Here is a 14,321-nt window from a genome sequence, read left to right on the forward strand (position 1 = left end):
CTTTTCTCATTAGTAAATGCTAATACAGAAAATTCTATTAGTTTTTCTACAATTACATCATCATCCTTAAGTGATTTGCTTTATATCTCAGTCGTTTGTCAGCTTCACCTCCTTTCTGACATATTTTCTGATTCTGCTGTGTTAGAAAGGGTTTTCGTTATTAATTTCTATAATTTAAGTCAGTTGAATGCAATAAAGTAGTACCTTCATGGTTTTTACAGTATATGGATATTCTATTTCTTCTTTTGCCTTTTTGCCCTTTCTCTGACTTGTTATGTGAATAATTATGTTCTGCTGGGGGAAGGGAGGGTTTTTATCATCTTACTAATGTGGAAGAGGTGATGTGAGTTATTATAGTGCTCCAACATAATTGCTTATTTTTGTCGGCTTCGGGAATTCCACTGTTTGAGGTGTTTATTATATTTCCCTTGGGAAATGAACTTAGGGTTTCCAAACCAATGGTCATTGAGCAAGCATTTTCATGGCAAAAACCATCATCACGGTGGGTATTTCTGTGTATGTGCTGAAAAAGGAAGAAACAAGGGGAAGTGAGATCTTGTCACATTTTGAGGTTGATCTTCCAGTTCTGATTGTGATAGGTTATTCTGCATGATGGGAAGGATTCTTTTGCCAGTTTAATAATATGCAAATAACTTATTACCAGAGCTCTGTTCACATACTTTTAATAAGTCAGGTCATTGTTTGGCACATGAAAACATTGAATGCTGATTGTGTATATGAAATAAGCACTTTCTGTCATAGCCATGAACATTTTATTATTGAATTTCTTATAATTTCTGATAGGCTTTATCAAAATTTTCTCTCATGGCAGTGGGGTTACTGCTCCAATACAGTTGTTTATGCATATACCCGACCTGATCGTCCAGAATACTGTGTAGTCTTTTGGGACACAAAAAACAACGAGAAGTATGTGAAATACGTCAAGAGCTTGATTTCCATAACAACTTGTGGAGACTTCTGTGTATTAGCAACTAAAGCAGATGAAAATCAACCTCAGGTAAAGTCTTTCATTTTTCACTTGAAATGCTCAGTGCTTTACAGCCAGAATAAGATGAAATGTAAAATTCTGACGCTGTCTCAGAGCGTGTCATTCAGTTGTCATTTGACAGACTGGCACTTGAATGGACTCAGTGTTTAAAAACAAAGAACCCCAACAAAAAACAAAGTAATAGCAAAAATGTGCAGAACCGATTAAGTGCCTCTGTATTTTAGCTTCTGGTAGCCATTAGTAACTTACTGAAAACCGCAGCCTTCTAGATTAACGTTTCTTAAGGAATATTTAGAACAGTTTTTCAAAGAAGAGGTAAAAGCAGGAAAGCATCAACAACATAACAAATATTTAATCAGCCAGAAGTGGAAAAAGGAGGAACATTTTAGGTGATATAAATCACACATTACTACAAACTGCTCTGTTTGTTTATTTATTTACCTATTTTAAATGTAGTGACAAATGATATGATAAAATTATCATTTGGATAATTTCTATTTGGTTAGCCTCATGCTAACTAACTGTTACACAGTTTTTCGTACTGTGTTCACCTCTGAATTATTTTCTGTATCACTTGTATATTGCTTACCAAGGAGGAGAATGAGACGGAGCCAAGTGGTGCAACGGTAAAAAAAATGCTTTAATGCTGCTTTTTTTGATTGTGCAATAAATGGTGTACTGTCACATGGAGTGAAAATACAGTATACATGGCCAACCATTTGGTGAAATTGAGGGCAATAAAATGAGAATTTTCTGGGATGTATTCTTAAAGTAGGAAACAAACAGTAGAGGGACTTCAGTGTAACTTTCTTTATCATAAATAAGTGATTTAATTTTAGCATCTGAAAATTGCAGATAATAAGCATCTTTCAATTCTTTCTAACTGGCTCCGGTGTGATTATTAACACTTTGGGGGGTCAGCTTTTAGGAAATGAAGTGAACAAGCTTATCCTTTGGGTAGCAGTTCATTAGAATTGCTTTCTAAAAAACAGGTTTGTTTTACAATAGATTTTGGTTATTAGAATTGTGATTTCAAGATGGCAGAATGCACAGCAATGGCTGCTGGGGCAAAAAAGACTTAATTTCATCAGGAACTGTTTAAAGGTTCTGCAAGTGGATGGGAATGTCAGTAAGTTACCAAGAACTTGCTGCTGATAGCCATAGCAAAGCCTGAGCTTTCTGCTTTGATCCACTCATGCGATGTAAACTCCCTTGTCCTGGCTCATGCAGCCTCTTGGTTGGACACTGTCACTCCATCACCCTGTGGCAGTCCCTGAGCTACTGACTTAGAGTCTCAGAAGTAAGTAAAAAGGGCATGAAAGAGAAAGTAATTAAAGAGTGAATGTTGGGGTAATTTACCAGAGAAGAATTGATATAAACAAAATGGAAACAAACAGTAAATAGTTTAAAAAGCCAGGTGTGGTTTCCTGCAGATGTGGAGGCTCAATGTATTTTTTGGAAAAGAGAAATTTGAGGATGCTGGTGGAAAGTTTAACTCATGCACAAAGAAATAAAACATTTTTGAGAGGTGTTTATTGGTGGCAGAACCAGAAAAATAAATTACTTAATTAAAAGAAATCCTTGTTCAGATTGTTTTCTTTGAAGGAATTGAGTTCGTACAGTAGCCGAAAACCTAAATTCTGCCATTCTCATGTGATTAATAAGCTGTCAGTCTGTCAGTTTGAAGGGTTAAGCTGTATAGTTGCTGTAGTCTGCTACCACAATTACATTAATTGTTCAGGACTGAAAGAACTATGAAGAACTAATCATCTTCCATTTCCTGGAGAGTCAGAATAACCGCTCTTAGGTGACAAAAGTTTTGGCAGCACTGTATTTTATTGTATTTTTTAAAATCTAAAGACTTTACAGTAAAATTTGCTAGTTCATTTCCACACTTCTCATTCAAGACTTTCTTATTTTCCCATGCAGTCATCATAAAGCTATCTAATCCTTGTTTTAGATCTAAAAAAATAAATTTCGTCAGCAAGCATACAATTAAATAAATTCATTGTGAAGCATTGGTGTCTAGATCAGTTCTTGTTTATTTGCCTTTTCCTGAGTTTAACAGACCAATCTGAGGTATCTGTGCTACGAAAGCCTTCCCTAGCAGGATTACAAGATGGGCAAAACTAATGAAAGTCATCAGTTTTGTAGTATCTGTGATGGGGAAGGGATGTAGCCTTATTCACAGTTCTCATGTTGTAGCCCTCTTGAATGTTCAAGGAGAAAAAGGGTCCTAACCTGTGGGAGCTACCAAGGCGATCTATTGCAGTTTATTAGATTATCCTTTGCATGAGCAGTTTGGAGATAGTTGAGACACTGAGAAATTGCTGGTGTAGCCTGCTATTAAATAATTGTAGTAAAGTGTGAGCCCCACAGACCAGGGGTGAGACACTGGCTGTGTTGCCCACATGTTACCTGTGGACCCTGCTGGTGGTACCTCCTGTGTAATTTTTTTTGTCAGGTAGATTTGCTCCTTCACTTACAACAGCTGGTCATTTTCCTGTTCTGTGTTTGTTTATAGCGCTAATTGCCAAATGTCTCGTTACTCTCATGCTTACGCTGCTTTATATTTACTGCAGTCACGGTCTCTGTTTTCTGTTGCTGATCAGTGTTAGATTGTGTGAAATGTGGGTTATGAGATACGTGTTCATAGAAAACCTTATACAGCTTACTAATTTTCAAAAAATGTGGTAGTAATGACACTTGCTTTTATTTCCATACAGTATGTGCTGGTTCTCTGCAATTCCATTGGCACTCCCTTGGACTCAAAATATATTGATGTTGGTAAGCAACTTGCAGTAGTCTTATCTGTTTGTTGTTTGTTTTTCCTAGACTTTATAATGAATTTCTTATGCAAGTCTGTTGTTCAATGAGGCAAACGCTGTCTGGTAAGACCCCTCGCATCCAAATGTCGTGACCTTCCTTTCTATATGTGGTTGTAACTATGACTTTATATTGGCTTGTCACTTCTACTTCGGCTCTCACTAAATGTAATAAACATGTAATCAGGGGTTCCTGTGTTACAAACTGTGATTTGTAAGATAGAAATGATGAGGAAAGTAAGATGAAGAACTGTAAGATAAGGAAGTAATAACAATTCACAGAATAATATAAGTAGAGAGGAAAAAAAAGAACAAAAATAGTTGAGATCATAGAGGTTATTTTCCTCAACCAGTGCTACTAAACAGTTTCATCATCACAGTATCACAGTATCACAATATGTTTGGGATTGGAAGGGACCTCAAAAGATCATCATATGTTAAATAAGTTTCTAAGTGTCATTTTCTAGCATTGTTCAGTTTTTCAGTGATAACAGGAAGAAATAAGTAGTGAGTCAAATATATATTGTAGATCATAATGAAAATGAAGAGTATCTAGCTCTGATGAATGAGTTTGACTTGTTTGTCCTGTGGATCGCCTATAAAGTATGGTTGGTACTTCTTAGTCTCATAATTTCTTTGTTAACTTGATTCCCTCTTGCCACCTTTCACAATAGGGGTGGTACGTCAGAATCTTAAGGAATAATTGCCCAGGAAATTCAATACCAATAATTTTACAATTCATAGAGGGAAAAGAACCAAACCAAACAACAATTAAAACAACAACAAAAAACCCCAAAACTGAGCACTGAATGTGGTGGGTGAATGATGTGGTGGGCGGTAGTGGTGTGGGTGGGGTGTCTGTTGTGTCCCCCCTGTCCCTTCCTCCCTCCTGATGAGATATCTACGCTGCATGTGCCTACTGTTCTCCTGGATTTACTTGACAGGTGGGATTGAGGCAGTGGGAGGGGGATTCAGGGTCTTACAGGGAGTAGTTAATCTCATTTCTACAGCTGACATGTAAAATAAGTTCAGTGAATCATTCCTGAAGGAGTCTTTTTGCTCTCCACTGGGTACAAACAAGCCCAGAGCAACCAGCTCATCTCTGTCAGATATGTCTAAAATTAGGTGAGATGAATCCCACTCAAACAGTCAAAATTAGCTGTGCATGTACACCTCTAACTCTGTATTTAAACTCTTGCATTTTTCTAGTGTTTATGTGAACTTCTGAAATCTAGCTGGGATAGTTTCATTTATTTACATTATAAACAAAGGTATCAGTTTCTTTATTATTCCCCCATTACAACCTGTCTCCTACAGCTGTCTGTGCAGAAGAAAATAATCTTCTCCAGTGACTGAAAACAGGTCATAGAATGTCCTCAGTTGGAAAGGACCCACAAGGATCATTGAGTCCAACTCCTGTCCCTGCAGATGACAACCCCACAGTTCACACCATGTGTCTGAGGACGTTGTCCAGTCTCTTCTTGAACACTGTCAGGCTTGGGGCCGTGACACCTCCCTGGGGAGCCTGTTCCAGTGTCCAGCACCCTCTGGGTGAAGAACTTTTTTCTTATGTCCGACGTAAACCTCCCTGGTACATCTTCCTGACATTCTCGCAGGTTCTGTCAGTGGTCACCAGAGACAAGATATCAGTGCCTGCCCCTCCTCCTCCCCTTGTGAGGAAGCTGTAGACCATGAAGAGGTCTCCCCTCAGTCTCCTCTTCTCCAGGCTGAACAAACCAGGCGACTTTAGCCGTTTCTCATACAGCTTCCTCTCCAAACCCTTCACCGACTTCATAGCTCCGATAAAGAGAAATGCTATTTAATTGAAAAATGCTGTTGTTGTTCCAACTGTATTTGAATTGTGCTGAAGAAATGAAACAATCTGGAAAAAGCTTCTCTTTGGCTTAACTAAGCTTTCTGCACTCTGCTTCTGTTCGCTCCAGTGTCAGAAGGACCGGTTCAGTGCACAGATATACAGTGCTCTTCCCTAGTGCGAGTTCATCTGTGAAAATCCTTCAGCCTCATAGATCGGCAAATACTTGAGGTTGGGAATATTTGCATTTTTAACAGAATTACAGAATGTTAGGGATTGGAAAGGACCTCAAAAGATCATCTAGCCCAATCCCCCTGCCGGAGCAGGAAAACCCAGATGAGGTTACACAGGAAGGTGTCCAGGTGGGTTTTGAATGTCTCCAGAGGAGGAGACTCCACAACCAACCCTGGGCAGCCTGTTCCAGTGTCTGTCACCCTCACTGAAAAGTTTCTTCTCAAATTTAAGTGGAACCTCTTATGTTCCAGTTTGCACTCATTACTCCTTGTCTTACCATTGGTTGTCACTGAGAAGAGCCTGGCTCCATCCTTGTGACACTCACCCTTTATATGTTTATAAACATTAATAAGGTCACACCTCAGTCTCCTCCAAGCTAAAGAGCCCCAGCTCCCTCAGCCTTTCCTCATAAGGAAGATGTTCCACTCCCTTAATCATCTTCATTGCCCTGCGCTGGACCCTCTCCAGCAGTTCCCTGTCCTTCCGGAACTGAGGGGCCCAGAACTGGACACGATATTCCAGGTGTGGTCTCACCAGGGCAGAGTAGAGAGGAAGGAGAACCTCTCTCGATCTACTAACCACCCCCTTCTAATACACCCCAGGATGCCATTGGCCTTCCTGGCCACAAGGGCACAGTGCTGGCTCATGGTCATCCTGCTGTCCACCAGGACCCCAGGTCCCTTTCCCCAACACTGCTCTCTAATAGGTCATTCTCCAACTTATAGTGGAGTCCTGAAAAACTTCTCTAGTCTCAGTAGTTCAAACATAACAAGCAAGACTTTCGTTGATGTATAGTGAACACAGGCAAAGATTCAACCTTTATTTTTTAATACATGCATCCTGTAAGGCTCCTTTAAAGTTAGCCCACCAAACTTACAGAAGGGATTGAAGGTGGAAGTGAAAGCCTGTAAATGCAACATTTTTGGAACACATTGTGCTGGTTTTATCATAGTTGCTTTCCTTTGAAGATATGTTTCTGTAGAACGAATTGAAATATTTATAATGCAAGGTCAATTTGTGTGATGTGTAGACATTTGTACACATTCAAGGTCTTAATGTACAGTACATCATGCTGTTTATCACAGCTGGAGCTTCTTTGCAGTAGGACGTATAGTTATCCCAATTTGACAGGGTGCTGAACCCAAGCAGCTGGCTGGCTGTGCTGAAGTCATAGAGAGAGAAGGCCTTGTAAAACCTTAAAAGCAAAAGACTTTTCTGTAAATTCTTTTAAGATTCCAGTTGGTGCATAATTTCTGACAAAATCATTATCCTTTTGTCCCATTTATAAATGAAAAAAATCAGCTTTAAATCAATTATCAGGTGAGAGTATTCATTAATAGTTTAAGATATAAGCAGTACAAAAGTAAAATTAACAAATCTTTTACTTAAGGTAATTGGAGAGGTGTTATTGACTTAGGAAAAACACATTATATGTCTGTGAAATTCTTTTTCTTTCTACCAAACCAGTTTTTCAGGCTAAAGCAATAAACTGCTTCATTGAGTTCTGTCCAGAAAATAAGTTCCTTAGGTAATTTTCCTTTTGAACTCTTGTTCTTGTTTGAGACTTCCAAGTGCCATCTTTCATAGTGGTTTAAAAATACTTAGATTGTTACTTTATTTGATTTTCACAAATACTTATGAAAAATGCCTTGTTATATAGTAGGATGTTTCTTAACAGACCACTTGGTATCTGTGTGCTCCTGCCTGTTCTTAAGTGAGTGCTTTTGACTGCCATGAGTCTAAACTATGGTTTTTGATTGGCTGTGATCACTGCAAATTGAACACACAATATCTTTGGTGTTTAGGAGACTGCACCTTATTGGAATAGCAATCACCTGGTGCTCTACTGAGCATAAAGATTTTCTTCCTCGAGATTTTGGTGCCCTGCTGGTCTCTGGGGCTTTGACCTAATAGGAAATAAGTAGGGGAGAAAAAAAGATGACTATTCTAGGGATGCTAAGTACCTGACAAAGTGTTTGAATAATGCTTCTAAGAATGCGTGTTAAGGCACAATTTGTACAAATTGTTAATTTATAAAATCCATCACTTCAACTTTCTTTAAACACTGATGGCTGGTTACACTTTAAAGCTTATCCTCATGTTGCTCTTTACTTTGTCCAAGGGCATTTTTCTTCCTGTGCCTTGTTTTTAGGGTCCCTCACAACAGCTAGTGTTTGGTAACCCATAAATTAGTCTTTTCTCCACTATCTAGTATTATTACATTCCATCCTGCTAAGGTACAAAAATTAACCATCAGTTTCTTCTGTGCTTGTTTCACAGGCTTTCTGTCAAAGGCCTTTCATGAATAACTAAATATAAACTACAGAAGGTTAAATATCTTGTTATATAATATATTTTTAATGGAAACATAGCAGATGGTACCTGCTAAGAAAATGTCACACAGACTGGGTTATATCATCTTCTTACATGCGCTTAGGAGCACTGACACGGTGAAATGTTGAGTTATTGTTCATGTGTGTGTTGGTGAAATGACCACAACAGCCTGGTCAACATACAGGTGAATTATAGGCAGAGCGCTGGGGTCATGCCCAGGTGTCTCACCTCCTCCTGGAGGCCTTAACAAGGGTGACTGAACCACATGTGAATCAGCACTTGAATTGCTGTTGAAGTTGGTCATTTTAAAGTAAGCTATAACTGGTTTTTAGTATTTCTTGTTATTTTGTAAACCGTAGTCATTCATGAGTTGTCCCATGTCCCATTCAGTTGGGACAGAGAAAACTTAAAGGGCAGTTATTTCACATGTTGGCATTGTTTTGATGGGATAGTGCATTTAATCCTTTTCAATATTTGATCACTGAAAAGTAAGGCACCTGTTTAAATGTTTTTCATACATATTTTCAAGGTCTGGAAATTAAGTATTAAGACGTTAGTACTGAAGTTAGCTATCTGCAAAATCAGTGGAGATGGCTGGACAATCTAAGAAGTCCAGCTTTAGCATGGAAAGCTGCCATGCACTGGAAATACTGAGCAGAGATGTCCAAATCTCTTCCCTCCTTCTGACTGAAGACACTTGCTTTTCTGTCTGCTTCACAGAGCACGAATTCTTTGAAGGGCACTGGTGCCCAAGCGAGCAGCACTTGCTGCTAAAATCAAGGCCACCGTATAAGATGATAATACTTCCCTACACTAAGGAAACTGGGTAGTTAACTCAGCTGTCTAGAAAGGGGTTCTAGATCTTGCTGAGCCTGAAGGAATTGAAATGAGCATCTTCCCTTTTGCAGGAAAGGACAAATCTCTTCCTTCTCTGCTTCAGCAACAGCACAGACTTGGAGTGGCTGGGGCACCCTCTCCTTGTATTGCAGCTGTGCTGCTTCGTATAGCTTTAGGAGTGGAGTGTAGCCCAATGATTAAGGTTCTGAGGTGAGAAGGGGAATTAGCATAGCATAGAGTATTTCAATTGGAAGTGACCTACAAAAATAATCTAGTCTCACTGCCTGACCGCTCCAGTGCTGATCAAAAGTTAAAACATGTTACTAAGGGCATTGTCTAAATGCTTGTTAAACACTGACAGGCTCAGGGCATCAACTACCTCTCTAGGAAGCTTGTTCTGGTGGTTGACCGCCCTCTGTTTGAAGAAATGCGTCCTAATGTCCAATCTAGACTTGGATTTTAACTTTTTTTCTTTTTTTCCACAGCTTTCTCTGCTAGTATTTTTTTTTGTGTGTGTGTTTGTTTGTTTAATGCCGTAGTTTCCCACATAGATAGTGCTCTTCCAGTTACGTTTTTGAATGGATCTGATCCTGATGATTGTGGCCGTGTGCTGTGTGTCCATCTCCCTGTGACTTCATATTTGGTTTAAATCTAATCATCGTGCAGCCTACTGTTGCTAAGAAGGGATGGCCCTGCTCTCTGTGCTGGCTGCTCATTCCTGCCCTCTCCAACATTTGTGCTTTTCTCTTTAATCCAACTTAAACTAATGTTTTCTTTATTTAATTTTGAGGTCAGTTAGATGAATGGACTGATCTAAATTATTCTGTGGTCAAGTTAGTGCTAGAACTGATAAAAAGGAAGTGGCCAGAAGATGTATCAGTGATTGGTATAAGGTATTTTTTGACAGCTACAATCAGTTTAAGTCTTAGGCATGTTCATAAAATGCCTAATTGATTCTGTTCCTCTGGATAAAGCATAGATGTGTTGCCATCATTTTTGATCACATAAGAGCTTAGGTGAACATCCTTTCTTCCCAGATCAGGGTACTTTGAGGTGTGCACCAGTGAGTAAGTTTGGGCTCCATGAAAGCCGTAGGCCAAATGCGGAATCACCTGGTGAGTCTGAGGAATGCCCATGGCTTTCAGATGTGGGCTTGGTTTGACGTTGTCTTGGAGTAAAGTGTTTAAACGTTGACTGAGTCCAAATATAAGGCTTAGTACTAGAATTTTGTGATTTGAGCAAGAGGAAACCTTTTTCCCCTCACAGATCAGGAGATTGTAATGTTTCATTTTTAAAGGATAAAAGTATTGATTATTCTGGCATGTACAGCTGCGAGGTAATAAAACAACAGAGCAAATACATGGAATTCATTAATGCTGTTAATAAAACAGAGAAGACTGCATCCCTCAGTTGCATGTGACTAATTATCAAAATGAATGTGTTATAAGTCTATGAAATACACTGAGTTGCATAGAATGTAAACAACTGTACTGCTCATTTATTAAGCATCATCACTAAGCCTTTTTATCCAGTATTTACATATATACTAAAAAGTATTCTAGAGCCATCAGGTATCTTATATAATCCTCTTGGTTTCAAAGAAATAAAATACATTCAACCAGTCTTCCCCCATCTGTCTCTTGTAGCACCGCTCTCCTTTATGGCAGGCTCATAGCTCCCCCCAGAGTTCTGTTCTGTGCTAAGATACAGAAAAACTGAGAATCACTCTAAAGGATCAGATTTTGTGTTCACAGTGTGTTAATCTGTATGCTTTAGTGTTTCACTAACAGACTGGGCTACACAGTTCTTCTGAGTATGCCTGTTTACTGATTTACTTGTAGAATTTGGAGACATTGGGGGATTTACTTAACAGGTTTCTACATTTTTCTATGCCTTCTTATATGCATTCAGTGGTTTTCAGAAAGATAAAACAAAGGATTGTAGAAGGAGAAAAAAAGAGAGCCACAATACAGTCAAGACAATATATTATAAAGAATGATCTAGTGGTTTGAGTGCAAATATATATATATATATTTTTTCTTTGTTCACCGAACGTGAACAGCAGGAATGAGATACTCAGATTATTCACAGATTCTAAATGGGTTTAGGCCTAAAGGAAAGAAAATGCCCTGCTTTCCTACACTGTGATCTTTGGATACAATAAAGACTAAGAGCACACTTTGCTAAATATTTAATTTGCTGCCATGCAGATAAAGAATTGTTATATGCCCCAGCTATTAACTAAGATACAAACAGCATTTATAGGTCTTGTCTAACTCAACATTTAGCTATTTTTAAGTGGTGCAAAAAATTTCTTCTAGGTTGTCAGCTTCTGAGTAGTCTTCCTTGTATTTATATTTGAATAATTACAAATATATCAGGTATGGAGGTATTTTATAGATCTTATTCGAGATTTGAGATGTTCTTGAACTGGTCATTAACCTGAAAATTCTTCTATGTGTATTTGATATCTTCTGCATTAGAACATCCAAGTTTGTGGAAATAATAGGGAGAAAGGTGTTAATTTTCGAATCAGAAGTTGTAAAGAATTTTCCTCTTCTTCTCAACAAGGCTACAAGGCCTCAATGAAATTTCTGAGCAATTAATGAAAACTGCTGCTAGGTTGTGTGTGGTGGTTTGTTTTGTTTTCCTTTTAACCTATGGACATATGGCTTCATCCATCTGGGAGAAAGTTTACAAATTAGCATCTAGTCCATTACTTTCTGCACTAATTTTACGACCATTTGGGTTTCATAACAGGGCCCTTGTTTGTCACAATGACCAAAACGCATGTGATAGCAGCTTCAAAAGGAGCATTTTACATCTGGCAATATCGTGTGGTCAAGAAGCTCACAGCAATGGAAATTAATCAAGTAACACGGACCAGAAAAGAAGGCAGGGAAAGGTTTGTCTTCAGGCTTTGTCATTTTTCTCCCTTTGTGTTGATATAATTAATGAAGATGAATTCTCCCATGCCTAAAATATGAACTCCTGTCTTCTCAATTTTCTACTCTGATATGTTGACTTGCAAGTCTGTAAGATTAAATACTACAGAATAGCTTTTCATAACAAATGTTTGTTATCCAAATCTCTTAGACTTTTTGGATTAGTTCCTGTTCAGTGTCTCCATTTGTTTTCTGCATCCTTCCTTTACAGAGCTCTGTGTCTTGATGCTTTTATTCCTCCCCCCCTTTTTCTCCTCCGTGCTCTCAGTTTCTAGGCAGGTATATTCCCTCTGGTAACTTCAACAGCTTCTTGTGTGTCAGTGACTGTAAAGACATAGTTGTCCATCCAGCTGGGTCTTCTCTAAATACACTTGTGTCTGATTGTATTTTTAATGTCTAATCCTGTATGGACTTTTATCCTCTAAAACTAAACAAGCCAAAGTCAACATCATCTTGCCTCCAAAATATTTCCTTTCCAAGTGTTAATTAGTGGCATTAACATTTCTGTCACCTCCATAGGCTCACAACTTTATTATGATTTTCTTTTGTGTTCTTTTGTGTTTCCTTCCATAGAGACACTATGGCATTTTTTTCTATAAATCTACCATCTCCTGTCAGTATATATCCATGAGAATGAGTAGTCATTTGTACACTGTAAATAACTTACATTGTTCTAGTGCCTGAATATCCTAGCCTTGGACAAGATTGTAAATTTGGAAGAAATACTGAAAAAGTAAATAGTTGTAATTCAGCATAAGCCATGATGTTTAGCCTTTTAAAATCTTTCCTAATGCCACTGTTTAAGGGAAAAGAGAAGTTACAATGAAGCATTGAATCCAGTAATACGTAAGTTTTGTGGATATGAAAGTGAAGCTCTTCAGAAGTTTGGAGAAAAGCCTGAGGAAATATGGAAATGCATGTTTGAAAAGAGACAATTGGTGTGGTTGATGGTTTGCAGGAACTTGTTGTTGCAGAATGAAAGTTTATAGATTATATGGGAATAGACCATCAGGGGCTGTGAAAGTGAAAGCCAGTACCATATCTTTATATCAGTACAATGCAGGGTTATCAAAGTGGCTACTGCTGGAACCTAAGAACAGACATGGCTTTTATTCTCTTTTATTCTCTTTACCAGTTGCTATGGTTTCTTCTCCAAGGACTATGATATGCTATCAAAAATGTTCCTTTCTTTGGACTCACTTTGTCTTCTAACTTTCTTTTTCTATAGGATTTATCACGTTGATGACAACCCTTCAGGCTCTACAGATGGACACGTTGATTACAACAGAGCTGTTGTAGTGAGTGATGTTTTTAACTAGTTTATTGTGGTGTCAATGGCAGCTTGAAAGAGAAATAGTTAGCATGGCTTTATTTATTTTCATATATTTTAATTCATAGAAGCGGTCATACTTAAACTTTCTTTTACTTCTGCCTTTTGTACATGAGTGTTATTTTTCTTCTCTCTGGTTAGGGCGTTGTTGCTGTGTCATTATGTATTATTGGAAATATACATCAAACTGTAGGGAACACAGTATTCTAGGGTCCAGTATGTAGACACCACCTTTCCTCTTGTTTCAAAGCGGTGCCCCTTATTTCAACAAAGTGTAAGCTTGTTGAAACTCAGCGACCCTTATAATCTTTTCTAGTACTTTGAGGCTTTTTCACTTTATGTGTGTGTGTGCACGCCCATGCTTGGTTTTGTACTCACCTGTACCTGAAATTAATTACAGGTCTCACAAGTCAGGGGTAGTTGCCACCTTGTGTTTTCTGTTAAACGCTTGTTACATTTTTGGGTTTATTATTTTTCTGGAGGAGGGGCAGGAGAAGAAAGGAAACTGTTAATATAGTTATTGTCATGATTGCCATAACAAGGGCTATCAGTGAACTGTTTTTATTTTCATGATTGCAAAAACAAAGGCCACTAACATCACAAAACATCAGTTTACTGTATGCTGACAAGGTTTGATAGCCCCTTTTCATATGGATACTTAGCAACATTCTTGTATATTTAAATAAAATTTATTTCTTTAGCAGTACATTCTTTGTGTGGCATTAAAACTGATATTGATATTGCTTGTATACTTTCAGGTAACAAGAGATCCAATTTGTGCAATAACAGCATCTGATAAGATACTACTTGTGGTAAGTTACATGATGAACATAACTCCTGATTGCCTCTTGTGCTCGTAGGCAGGAGATTCTTCTGCAATGTGTTCATAAGCGGTCTTAATTTCAAAACATTTCTGAATTTAGGACTTATACAGATGAAATCTCTTTCTAGATATCTTCAAAGATAACTTTAACAGGTTCTTCTGTTAACCTGG

General features: G+C 38.2%; 1 protein-coding gene across 3 annotated transcripts in view; it reads left to right on the forward strand.

Moving 5' to 3' along the window:
- WDR35 (WD repeat domain 35) overlaps window positions 1-14,321 on the forward strand; it is a 44,663-nt gene that overhangs the window by 11,897 nt on the left and 18,445 nt on the right. For 2 of the 3 annotated variants that reach the window (XM_021293523.2, XM_065055818.1), the window contains exons 10-15: window positions 833-1,018; window positions 1,603-1,635; window positions 3,736-3,796; window positions 11,813-11,957; window positions 13,226-13,295; window positions 14,086-14,139. In XM_021293523.2, the coding sequence (XP_021149198.2) occupies window positions 833-1,018; window positions 1,603-1,635; window positions 3,736-3,796; window positions 11,813-11,957; window positions 13,226-13,295; window positions 14,086-14,139 (549 nt within the window). The remainder of the gene's footprint in view (window positions 1-832; window positions 1,019-1,602; window positions 1,636-3,735; window positions 3,797-11,812; window positions 11,958-13,225; window positions 13,296-14,085; window positions 14,140-14,321) is intronic. The other variant, XM_065055819.1, reaches the window with a different exon arrangement.

Source organism: Columba livia, chromosome 3 (genome assembly GCF_036013475.1).
Source record: "Columba livia isolate bColLiv1 breed racing homer chromosome 3, bColLiv1.pat.W.v2, whole genome shotgun sequence".
NCBI classification, from domain to species: Eukaryota; Metazoa; Chordata; class Aves; order Columbiformes; family Columbidae; genus Columba; species Columba livia.